General features: G+C 36.8%; 1 protein-coding gene and 1 long non-coding RNA gene across 5 annotated transcripts in view; one reads left to right on the top strand and one right to left on the bottom strand.

The window, feature by feature from the left end:
- Positions 1 to 12,530, top strand: part of mwh (multiple wing hairs) — a 159,186-nt gene extending 146,656 nt beyond the window's left edge. For all 3 annotated transcript variants that reach the window (XM_073076176.1, XM_073076177.1, XM_073076178.1), the window contains 6 exons: positions 7,153 to 7,302; positions 7,871 to 8,003; positions 8,558 to 8,824; positions 9,297 to 9,461; positions 10,127 to 10,292; positions 10,650 to 12,530. In XM_073076176.1, coding sequence (XP_072932277.1) covers positions 7,153 to 7,302; positions 7,871 to 8,003; positions 8,558 to 8,824; positions 9,297 to 9,461; positions 10,127 to 10,292; positions 10,650 to 12,094 — 2,326 coding nt within the window. In that variant the 3' untranslated portion in view covers positions 12,095 to 12,530. The remainder of the gene's footprint in view (positions 1 to 7,152; positions 7,303 to 7,870; positions 8,004 to 8,557; positions 8,825 to 9,296; positions 9,462 to 10,126; positions 10,293 to 10,649) is intronic.
- Positions 2,386 to 4,858, bottom strand: LOC140744547 (uncharacterized). 2 transcript variants are annotated; one of them, XR_012102557.1, is made up of 4 exons: positions 4,710 to 4,858; positions 4,188 to 4,371; positions 3,692 to 3,854; positions 2,386 to 2,682 (listed from the first exon to the last, which is right to left on the bottom strand). It is a non-coding gene; the product is annotated as an uncharacterized LOC140744547 (long non-coding RNA). The 2 variants fall into 2 exon arrangements; XR_012102558.1 differs by having other exon boundaries at positions 4,188 to 4,302; positions 4,710 to 4,849.
- Positions 12,531 to 12,865: the final 335 nt, after the last annotated feature.

Below are 12,865 nucleotides of genomic sequence, written 5' to 3'. Positions count from 1 at the left end.
GTGATAATAGGAACATTAAGTAATGTTAGCTGAAAACATAGTTACTCGTATATGTGATTTATCAAAACAGTGGATATGTTGTTGTTGTTGTTTCTACTTTATCTACTAAGCAAATAAATCAATGATAAATCAATTTTAACATATTTTTTTTCATTTTGGTATCATATGAAAATATAGGAGACTTATTTCCCGCAGGATCAAGTGTTCCAGAGGGGGGGGGGGATCAAGTCAGACATATATATGGGACACATGGTATCATTCCCTATACAAAGTTTTCGTGGGCTGGTTACAAAATTGATATACCGATATCATTAGCTTTTATACTTAGTATAGCCAATGAAATTCACGTATTTCAGTACCAATATATCTAAAATCGGATCAATATTTACCAAATAGTGGTCAAAAAACAAAAGGGGGATCAAGTGTCCCCAGTTTCCCATATGGTTTTGGGGAGTTTGACAGATAAAATCCACGCCATTGAGTTAGCTAGTAAATATTGCAAATTTTACCAAAACAATTTTTTTGGAATGTGATCCGATACAATATGTTACGCTACTCTACGTGTCGTGTCACATATGGTATAATTTTGTAATATTTTCTGTGTCATACGGTGTACTTAATAGTATCACTTACGGAGTAGGTAAAAATAATCATTCGCTTTTGTAGCACTTTCCCGGTTTTGGAGCAATTTTAGTTAGGACATTTTGCCCGCAAAGTTCTAACTTTACTTTACTGATATATGACGTAACTTTATAGTTTTCGTTTCAAGTTTGTGCAGCTTTTCATCTCCCATGCATATACGTTTTGCTATTAAATATTTAACTTTATTACCCGTGGATACTAAACCGAGTCTGTTATTTATTTTACGATCTTAAATCTTATTAAGATCATAATAATTTCAAACGTAATAAACCTAAGCTTAGTAATTAGCTAATCAGTTTGTGGCGTCGTTGCAAAATTCCGATAGTATTGCCAGGGTCTGGGATATTTTTAAAGGTGTTTTTTTGTGATTTTTAAAGGTGGTAGAACCCTTTTTGGTTCGACTCCGGCGGCACAACCGCCACACCTATTTCTGCCTCATAACAGCGGTGTTAAGCGTGTTCTGATTTGAAAGGTATGGTAAGGGAGATACTTTTCCAAGGCGTTCCAGCTGCTAAGCCTCGAAACGCCTCGAAACATCGCCCTGAGGGCTACCTCAGGGCGATGTTTACTCTTACCGTTAAAGCTTTTATATCACTTGGCTTATATAACTTAAAAAAATAGAGGGAGGATTTAAACCCCGAACCACCATTACTCGTATATAGGTGGACGTTCAACTAGCCTAATATTGTTAATATATATCAAATTGGGCAAAATATAATTCAAATCTGGCAACCCTGACAGTTTTTGAAAACAATGTTGCTTTACTAAAACACTTTATCTAACGGAAGCTAGTGCTTTAATAGAACCAGGAGATAGCTGGAGGGTTTAGGGCAGACGATAATGTAATCTAATACCATTAGCTTCGTTGCATGGTCCAATTTGGTTAATATAATAACGTTATAATATTCCCTAAGTATATTTTTATATATGTATATTTCTTATGTTTGTGTGTATGTCACTGAACTCCTCCTAAACGACTGGACTGATTTTAATGAAATTTGTTGTGTGTTCAAGGGGACTTGAGAATGGTTTAGATTCACAATGTAGTCCGGTCTTATATATAAAATTCACGTGTCACTATGTTAGTTACTGTCCTCCTCCTAATCGGCTTTACCGATTTTCACCAAATTTTATATGCATATTCAGTAGGTCTGAGAATCGGCTACTATCTATTTTTCATACCCCTAAGTGATAAGGGTTGTTCACCCTTAATATTGTTTTATTTATGTGCCATATAAACAACGTTTGCCGGGTCAGCTAGTATTTTTATAAGATTGATGCAAATGAGCTTGTAGTCCAAATAAGTGGTGACAACTGTATCCTTAGTATGAGTTTTTACGTTTTCACAAAAATGACTGTTTCTGTATTTGTTTACTTATTTGCCTATACATTTCCAATCAGCGCCCCTAGCGGACTGTATCAGAACTGATTAGAAATGTATGGACAAACAAAGGAACATAGACAACACAATAAAGCTTTTTCCGAAACACGCCACACGCACAAATAAGTTTGTCGGACTGTATTTGACAATGTTCGTCGAAGTCGAAATGTCGATCTTTGGTTAGCAAAATATTAAACAGATTGATTATTAATAACGACGTAGATCATCACGGAGAAATGTTTGCTAGTTGCGTTTATTTTTATTTTACCAAACACATAGTATAGGTAAAAGTAGATTAGGTAATATTAGACAATAAATTTAAAATAAAATAAATTTGAGTTGATAATAATTGAAATGCCGTGAAATTGCTCATTATTTATTCACCAATTAATTACTCGTAACATAGTTTAACATCATTATAATATTTTTAATTTCATTTATACGAGTATAACGTTACATTATTTATTTTTGACATACCTACTTAAATTTATTATAATAATTTCGTAACAATTATTTTAATATTTTCTTATGTAATAACATTTTAGGCATATAAGACAATCCTCCACGCTTGGAATATATTATAAATTTGTTTCAGTATCATAAAAGTATGGGAAATATTTCAATTTTAGTAATTTTGCCTTTGAAATCGGTAGAGTTATCTGAAACACAAAAATGTAATTAATTATTTATTTAAAATTTACAGCTATATAAAAATCGGCTAAATGAGCGAATAAGACTGTCGCAAAGAAGGTTCCGTATAATAATAGGATAAATTTATCAAGTGTAATAAAAATTTGCGGAAAATGTTATAAGGAGTAACAAGGCCGATTTTGATGAAAATGAATACTGTATTAATAAAAGTGATGTAGGTAAAAAACATGTATAGACATAGGTAATTATTATAAAAACCTATGTCACTCCCACAATTTAGATGTATTGAAATTATTATTGTTAAATACACATACTTAGCTACACGCTCTTAAAAACCCTTGCAGTATAAAAAAGAATCGTCCTCAACCCATTATTGTCCCAGAACTGGACATGGATCAGACTGAGGAGTGATCCATGTCCAGCATAGGGCTATATACCACCCACACACGTTTGAGGACCTTTAAAGACCTCTCAGGCGTATAGGTCTCCTTAACGATAATCATCATCATCATCATCAACCCATTACTGTGTCCCACTGCTGGGCACGGGTATCCTCTCAGAATGAGAAGGATTAGGCCATAGTCCACCGCGCTGGCCAAGAGCGTATTGGTAGACTTCACATACCTTTGAGGTTTTTTTTTTTATATATCTCTCAGGTATGCAGGTTTCCTCACGATGTTTTCCTTCACCGTTTAAGCAAGCGATAATTAATTTCTAATACGCACATAAATTTGAAAATCAGAGGTGCGTGCCTGGGATTTGAACCTCGGACCCCTCGATCGAGAGGCCGCGTTTCTTAACCACTAGGCTATCACTGCTTTTATTAACGATAAAAAGAGTAGTAATTAATTTTTAATACGCACATAATTTTAAAAGATCAGCGTGCATGGCATTGAAATTGGGATTGAAACTCGGCCTAGTTTCAAGCCTAATCCACCACTCTACCACCCAACCACTCCACGAGTTTCTATTACGCCACCTACGAGTAAAATGGTTATCACTTTTGTAAAGGAATACCTTATGGGAATCCAGCGAGTCTAGCATGGCATTAGGCTCGATTCGTTCCAGTTTTCTTTTTTTGGTTGGTAATTCAATTTTGGTTTTCCAATCGCAACATACAGTGAAATTCTTGCAAACGCTGGTGCAATCATCGCAACTGAGCGACTCACTCGGACCGCAACTGAAAATTTGAAAGTCATGAAGGTGATAAAACTATTCGTGGTTCGACGCTGAAAGCGCCAGCATAGGGTTTGTTGTACAAATAAAGCCTTTTTTCTTCAGAAATCCTTTCCATTTGGAAACTATTTTTTTACAAATGACGTATTTTTGTCAAAATAATTATAGAAATTTAGTGTTTTTGGGAAACTTCATCATGTAAGGGTTTCCGTTTTGTCGTTTGAACATACGGAATCCTAAAAGTCAGTTTCAAATTCATTTCTATTTGGGTCTTAAACCAATCTTATATTTCCAATATTTCTGGGAATGTGTAGAATTAGTTAAAATGGGTACTCACTGTAGAAGGGAGACTGCCGCTATCAGTAGTAGAATCATGGTGAATATTCCTTGTTGTCATCTAACCAGTTGTCTATCCAATGGAAGGGAAGATGTCTGACCGATATTTATATAGCCTGCAAACCTCGCTGATTTATCAAAATGGTAATGCTATTCAAATTACGCAATTATTATTGAAATTGCTCCTAAAACAAATTATGATTAGTGAATAATTTCCATCAAAACCCATTTGGCGCGGTGGATTTGCTTTGCCTATGTTTGAGGGTTCAATCCAGGAGTTAAATGACATTGAAACAGCTATTTCTGTCTTACTGGCTTACTTGGTGACCACTGCATTAACAAGGTGTTGTCTATAAGACGGTTTTTATAATAAAATAGTGAGTAGCATTCGACCTGATGGTAACTGGTACCCATGGACACCTATAATTAACCTCAGATAAGATAGAGTCCTAGGGTCGGCCACAGATGCATTGGTACCCTTAAGGACTAAATTATATTTCATTTTTGAAGTAAGTACATGTACCTATATAAGCAAGTGCATGTAGTTCGCAAATACTAATAATCAATCTATTGAATGCTTTGCATTTACAATTAAGATTCTTTGGTATGTTAATATTGGTTAGAATTGAGCATGGAGACCAAGCACAAGGCTACAATAGCGATTTTATAGGCCCTTATAAATTAAAAGCCTAATTAATTAAAATATCAGCTAAGAGATCAAGCATAAGGCTACTAGGCTAGTATTAATTTTATTCCCCCTTGCAAGATTAGCTCACACATTGATTTTTTGCACGCAACATTTAACTTGTAATGTAAGAAAACAATGCGTCACAAAGACCGCAACATAACTTCAACTCAACGCGAAATTAAGAACAATAATGACAGTGGAATGCGACACTGCAAAAAGGTATTAATGTCGAAGAAATAGCAAATTATGTGGACTGAGCTTCTTCCATTACGTGTAGTGTTGCCATGTGTTGACAGTCCTGAGATAAATCTCCTGATATTAAGCAGGATAAGTCCGACATGAAATTCTTTGCCGCGATAAGTAAACCAACTACTATATTATCTAATCCGTAGACTTCACAATATATTCGAAAGAAAAAACAATATTTTTGTAGTTATATTTCTTTTAAAACGTTATGAAAATCAGTATTTTTCCTAAACAAGCACAAGCGCTAACATAGGATATTAATTATAATTTACCTATTGTTATGATGGAGAAATTGAAACAGTTAATTGCAATTTAAATATTGGCACATACCGTAAGCCTGCTTTTTAACTACGCCTAACTAACTAAAAAATCATTTTCTTACGTACGTACACATGTAAAGTAATTACATGTGTAAAAGTCTGCATTGTAAAACTAAAATTCCAAAATTCAAATATATTTCTCACAAAGCTCCTTTCTATAATGCCGCTAGTATTTCTTCTATTTTCTTATGATTACACTACCTATATTCTGATACTAATACAACGTTATTTGGTCACGTCCCGTTGCCCGCTACCGCTAATCCCGGTTTTATGTAAATGGGTTCTGGCCACACTACAAGCCACTTGACTATGCGATGCGGTCAGCACGGAATCGTTTCGTGGTGCAGCTTGTATGGTCCAAGTTATAGGAAACAGCGGTATTTTAGTACTGAAATTTGTACATAAGTAAGTACAAAATAACGTATTTTAACTATCATATGAAAAAGAGTAGTAGGAATAAAATCTGTACAATAAAATCCAACTTAAATGGATTTAATTTTAGTAAGGACCCTCGTAGTAGTCTACGCAGGTGGACTGTTTGTAGCAATGATTTGTGGTGGTTTGGAATTATTCTGGTGGTTTAAAATGTGTTTAACTTAAAATATACAAGTAATTAAAAATACATCACATAATTTAACCTAAATTCTGCAAATCAGGTTAAATACTTGTTGTAAAATATATTTTTAATAGCATTATTAAAATTTAAAAAAACCTATGTTGGTGGGTTTTTATTAAACTATAGGTTACGATTATGTTTTTATCAGCATTACTTACTATAACATAAATATAGCGATAACAACAAAAACAATTCGCATTTTGCAAATTGCAAATTATGTTACCACCGCTACAACTTATAATTCTGACCAAACAGAAAAAGTTTTTGTTCCTGAAATTGCTAGGACAATTCTAGCGAGCGCCGCGTACCTTGGCGTAAATTGTGACAGTAATTTATCTTTATGTCTCCAAATTATATGGCAAGTATTATTATAGCTCGCATTGGACAGATAGCCTAATGGGCGGTTTATTTACTCATTTTACGGCATGCAGTGGCGCCGGCGCTTTTTTGTATATTAAAGTACCAAACGAGCATGCAGTCCGTTTGATAGTAAGTGGCCGCCTGTGGATCGATGATCAACCCCAGATAGGATTAGAATCCTATGTGGGTCGGTTACATATGCGTTGCTAGTCTTGAACGTAGTCTACGTTGAAACAACACAACATTGAATTCAAAACAGCAGCGCTTAACATTGGTGTTAATAGTAACAGCTATGTTATGTGCTGCTGTGTTTGTTATCTTGGTCGTGTCCTGGTTGTCGTTTATGACGACCCGGGTGACGGAGCGGTCACCATTCCGGTCTGACGCGCAAAAGGTCCCGGTTTCGATTCCCGGCCCGACAGATATATAAATTATGAATTTAGATTTCTGTTTCTGTGTCTGGGTGTTTGTGTATTTGTCAATGTGTGTGTCCATGGCACCCACGACACAGGGTATCCTAGTGTGGGATTGTGAGTGTAGAAAGTGTTTATATTTAGGGTTTATACGAGGCGCTCGAAGCGAGTTTTCAGGAGCAGATCTCATGTAGCACTTTAATCCTATAAGGAATTGATTACGGATGTACACTGCGATAATTTTCCTTCACCGCAAGTTGTATAACTTACTATTTCCGTTCAATATAAAATGTGACTAATGTGACACAATCATTGACTTCCAGCTTTGTACAAGAGTTCGCGTCTGAGCCGCTAGATGGCGTTACTCTTCTACTGGAACTCCTGCGCAATGTGCAGCTCAGTCAAGCTGGAGAGGGCGCTCGAGGACCACCAGCTGTGAGGCGGAGACCGTTACTGGACGAATTGGCTTGTTTGTAAGTACCTACATATTTATCACATTAAAAGATTATAAAATACCTTACGTGCAGCTACTCCAAATCATCAATCGCCCATATTCGTAAGTCCTTTTTACGGAAATTCCAAAAAAAAATAGTTTGGAGGTGTTTGAAGGTGAAATCGTTTGTGATTTGATACCAGAGGCACCGCTACCCAGGCCCTACTTCTAGCCTATAACAGCAATGTTAAGCTCTTCTGTGTTCCAGTTTGAGGGGTTGGTCTGGTAATGGAAACATGATTATCCGAGGCGTTCCAAGTGTTCATAGCGACAGGGATAGCAACGCATCTGTGGCTGATATCAGGTGGAAGATTTATCTTATATGGGGTTGATTACAGAAGTCCATGAAAGGCAGTAGCCACTCAAGTACCCTTAGATGAAACGTGTGCACGTTTATTATATCAATATTAAGAAAAATACTATTAATAAAAAAAAAATATTTTAATAAAAAAATGGATAGATGGTGTCGTCAATATAGATGGCCCTAAACTCTTGCAACTCAAAATTCTCCTTTTAAAATCTTGTCTTTGACCCTTGTTTGTTCCCAGACAATGCCTTTGGAGTTGTTGCAGCCGGTACTCTGAGTGTATCAGGCGGCTGGTGGCCGGCTCCAATGGTGTATACGCGCTGACCGTCTGCATCATGTCCACTGTCAACAAGTCCAGGGTTCTGGCTTTACAGGTACAGCTTTACAGGGATTTTTTGTTACAAAACATGGCTTTGTTCGAAGGGAATCGGTTTTAAAGTATTTATCTGTTGTTAACATAAACAGTAACACACACAAGAGGATAGTGTCTACTTTGGGAAAGCAGACTCAGTGTAAAATGAGAAGTGATATATGAAAGACCTAGTAAGACATTTTTAGTGTTGTTTTACTTAGTTCCTAACTATTTAATTGAAAATATCTGTTTTGGTATTGCCTTGTGGAAAAAGTATCAGAAATCTTCATTTAATTAAAATGAAACGTAATAATCAAAGTAATAGTTTAAACCTAGCTTTCATTTAAATTGTTGTTAAAAAAAAATTATATTGTACTCGTAGAATGCATTCACCTCGATTAAGCACAGTTCATTAGAACTCTTACTAATTAATCTAATATTGTTCGCAGCAGAAACCAATTGTTCTAATCGACTTTGAAAATGTTCGCTACTATATCAATGGTTCTAATAGACCCCTTTTACAATATTCCAGTGAATAAAAAATCTTACAACTAAACTTGTCCACATTTTTTCCAGCTGTTAACAAAAGCCTGTTACCCGCCCGCAAACGGTCACAACATGGTGTCAGAGGCGCTGTCGACGCTCAGGCTGCGGTACGGGGAGCCGGTCCGCTTCAGGTTCCTGGTGGGCATGCTGCAGAGCGGCGGCGGCAGCGGCGAGCTGCAGGCGGCCGGGCTGGCCTTCATCAACGCGCTGCTGGGCAGTGCGCCCGCGCCGCAGCGCAAGCTGTACATCCAGGCCGAGCTGGAGCAAGCTGGCTTCGATATAGTCACTTTGAAAAAGGTATGTACGTTTGTTGGCAATCGAAATTCGACCAATCATTTAAAAAAATATAAAAAATCAATAGTCTAATAATAAAAAGTCGGTTAATACACAAAAGCGAAAAATGATCCTAAAGCCCCCTCCACATTCTCGCGAGAACGGGAGAAAAACCCGATTCGTATAGACTCCACATTCTCGTTTCTCGTGCTTTTCTCGTTCTCGCGAGAATGTGGAGAGGGCTTAACTGTTTTACGTTATTAATACTCAGTCCATCCGAATGCATACCAAAGATCGAAATTTGAGGACTTTTCTAGTGATTTTTTTATTTTTTACATTTTATTCCTCGGCTTTACTCTTACTTTTAGATCCCCTTAACATAGCGCCCTTAACCCCCATGGGCCATGATCATGCTTAGACCAACGGCCTCCAAGAAAAACCCTCTGTTCGTCGTATTCAATTTCAATAAATCGAATTTATGATATATTTTTTACAGATAGTATCCAAACTTACAAATTCGAACGAAAGTGTCGGAAGAGAAATAGAGAACTACGAGAGACAACTCATTGACATCGACACGCTGAGCGAGAAGGCGCACGAGGCGCAGAAAGAGAAGGACGATCTCAGGCACAAACTTGAACTTCTTGAGAAACGAGTCAAGGTAAGCTCAAAAATGTTTATGTATAGTCCGCGTAAAACTGCTAGTCCGCTCTGAATATAGAAACAAATCGCGTCTCAATAGCAAATTGTATGACTACACCTACTGCACAACAACTTCAGAGCGGACTAGCAGTTTGGCGATAACTATACTCGTATGCACAGTAGAAGTTATACCATAAAGTTTACCTGAGAATGATTCCTAAATCCAGCCTGTTTAAAAGTATAGCTTAAGTCAGTCTCACAATTTAGACGAATTCAACGACATATCTTATGTTCATCATCATGTATGTATCATGTTTACCGTGGTAAACATGATAAAGTTAATAGAACCAAATAACAACAGTTGGTAAATTTCCTCTTGATGGAGTTGTCTTCATGCACATTACATAAATTAGGACCCCAGCAGGCACAAAACTTTTAGCGGAGATCACCGATTTAATGCAATAACTGAACACTTGATACAAGAACTGAACACAAAATACGCCAAACAGCGTTAATACAATCGCAATAACGCCCTTTTTCGATACTGCGACCGAACGTAGACAAAAATTATAGAATAAACTTATCGTTACTTACTAAAGTTTAATAGTAATAACATTTCAGTCTAATTTGTTTTACCGTTTTACGTACATATAAACTATAATGTTACCTTTTTTACCATTTCAGATACTTCAAGAAGAAAAAGGGATCTTGCTATCTTTAGAAAAATGTTTGAAGGAGAAATGTTGCGAGCTACAAGAGGAAGTGTCTACTCTAAGATCGGAACACAGCAACTCCACTCGTAAGAAGACATTTGTGATTAAGAAAAAAAACTCAGTTCACAAAAGTAGAGGTAAGTTAATAACTGTTTAATGTTTACAATACTGTATAAGTATATGTTTCTACTAACCTTAGATGTAAACTAACAAGTAGATGCCTCTGCACTAAACGTCTGTAAGGTAGTTAAGCTATGGATCCCAAATCCACCAATAGAATTGCTTTATTTTCATTGAGCAAATCACACTGAAAATAATTTAAAAAATTCGTGAATTTGATACCCAGCTATAACTTAACTACCTAGTTCCAATTTAGTATTCAAAGACACTAACATCTTACAGAGTTCTCATTTTCGGCAGGCTTGCATAGTCATTCGATAGTTATATTCAACCCATCAAAATGTTGTTACCATCCATTCCTTTGTCATTTCCAGATGAGTCATCACCACCCGAAGATGAAGGCATTAGTTCTTCAGAAAGATCCCTGAGTCCTGAAGGCGATCCACAGCGAGAATCAATGGTATACGAAGTATTCAATATCAAAAATGAAACGTACGACCTAATGCGAAACAAGCGACCACTGCACAAGAAATTGGAGAGCACCAAAAAGATAGAACTGAAAAAACCGTCTGATGATGAAGACGAAACTACGATAGACGAAGTTATTCAAGAACTTAGAAATATTGTGAACCATGCCGAATCCGAACAGTACGTGAAAGACAGAATATCATACGACGAGTCAAGATGCAACGATAGCTCAGAAATAAACGTTTCCTTGAAGGCTCTACATAGAAATATTGAAAAGGAAGATTCCATTACAAGCACCCGACACAGTATTCAAATCACCAATGACTTTACCGATGATAATGAAGACGAAGAAGAGGCTGAAATTGTTCCCAGTAAAATTCTCCCACACCCGCCAAGAAAAGCAAAGAGTCTCGTACATTTATTTATCCCACCTGCAGAGAAAGGACTGATGTATAGTAAGCCAGCTGATTTATTCGAGGATAACTATTACTCAAGTGATGAAGGATCAGATTCTTTGCTCAGCGCATCTCGATGCCCAAATCAAGCGAATAAAACCTTCGACTTTAATGAATGTCGAGCGGTCTTTAATACTGGTACAGATCGTGATGGATCAGAAAATAAAGTGAAACTTTCGAGAACTCAATCTAAAGGAGAATCTAGAAAGACTTCAATCAAACGCAGTGAATCTTTCCAAACGTCTGAGAAGGGTTCGCGTCAACGCGAATATATTGATAGTATGTTCTATTCAGAAAATCAAGCGTCGCTCGTTAGTACTACGTCCTTGCAACGATCAAATTCAAAATGTAACCGCGTTGACGAGATAGTAAACTTAATAGAATCAAAGAAGTTAACTAAGAGCTTGGACAGGATTGATGAAGGACTGAACTCAATGGTGGACATTGTCGTAACGGAGGAACCAAAAAAATGGTCTTACGAGCGAAGACAAAGATCGTGTTCGCGGAATAGCAGCGACGCAGGCAAGGAATCTCCCGTCGTTCCCGTGACACGATCTCATGGAAGATTAAATCAAGGTTACGACTTCAGAACAAACAGTCATAAGGGCAAAGACGACTCTAAAAACGATTCCATGCCAAAATTACTTTCGAAGCTAGGCACTGGGTCTTTCGACGGCCCGTCGAGTTTCAACAATACATTCATCATGAAACGCGGGAGTAACTCAGGGTTCTACTCTGGCACCCACATGTTAAGGGACGCGCCCGCTAGCATGACGAGTCTCGTAATGACCGGAACACACAGCTACAGCGATCTCAAAAGAACATTATCCCCAGCAGGATCAACGAGCAACTTCGGGGTCCATAAAGTAACGGACATGCCGTCAGGACTGTACTAGCTTTAGCGTTTTTGTTATTCGTAATCAAAACCAACGACTAATTTAAGCAATTTGTACCTAATTACTACTACTAGTGCAATATTATAACCGATTAGTGTATAACCCGTATTGTATTTAATTTAATTTTCGGCTTAGGTTTTTGTTGATGGAATCTTAGTAATTTTGTGCATGAGCAAAATTGGCTTAAGATCGCATATCTTCAATCCGCTTTTATTTTGGGTCATTTTGCGATATTGGCCACAACTTGAATTTATTGTGGATGAGTCTAATAAAATCGGAATACGACCCAAAATGAGCAAAGTTTTTGATTCACCATTCTGTTTTGCATTGAATTAGTTGTCTGCATGTCTGTATCACAATTCAAAGTTATAAGCGCTGTAAATATTTCTAGTTTCTAAGCAAAAATATTGATTACAACAATAAACTTTAAATAAAGCCTATTTGTCTTATTTATACTCACATTTCCAAAATATGATAAATATGACAATTTGTAGTAGGCAGGAATTGTCTAGGAATCTTTGGTGTGTAAAACATTGGATAGATTATTAATAACAAGCTTTATCTCAGGGATAGCACTTATCTCCTTCTTACATGGAACTCCAATTCTTTTTTGAATTGCTTACCCGTTTCCCTGGACGATAGAGACCACTTACAGTCAGCCAGGGTATACGCTATATGCTACAATCTCCTAAAAAAAATGAGCTCATTAACTGACTCATTATTTTGAATCTGAATGAGATATTTTCATAAACATCTAAACAAACCGATGCA

Source organism: Epargyreus clarus, unplaced genomic scaffold, assembly GCF_041222505.1.
Source record: "Epargyreus clarus isolate Ecla_fem2 unplaced genomic scaffold, WU_Ecla_fem_2.2 ptg000008l, whole genome shotgun sequence".
In the NCBI taxonomy this organism is placed as follows: domain Eukaryota; kingdom Metazoa; phylum Arthropoda; class Insecta; order Lepidoptera; family Hesperiidae; genus Epargyreus; species Epargyreus clarus.
The sequence above is the reverse complement of the archived record's forward strand: the minus strand, read 5'-3'. Positions and strand labels throughout refer to the sequence as shown.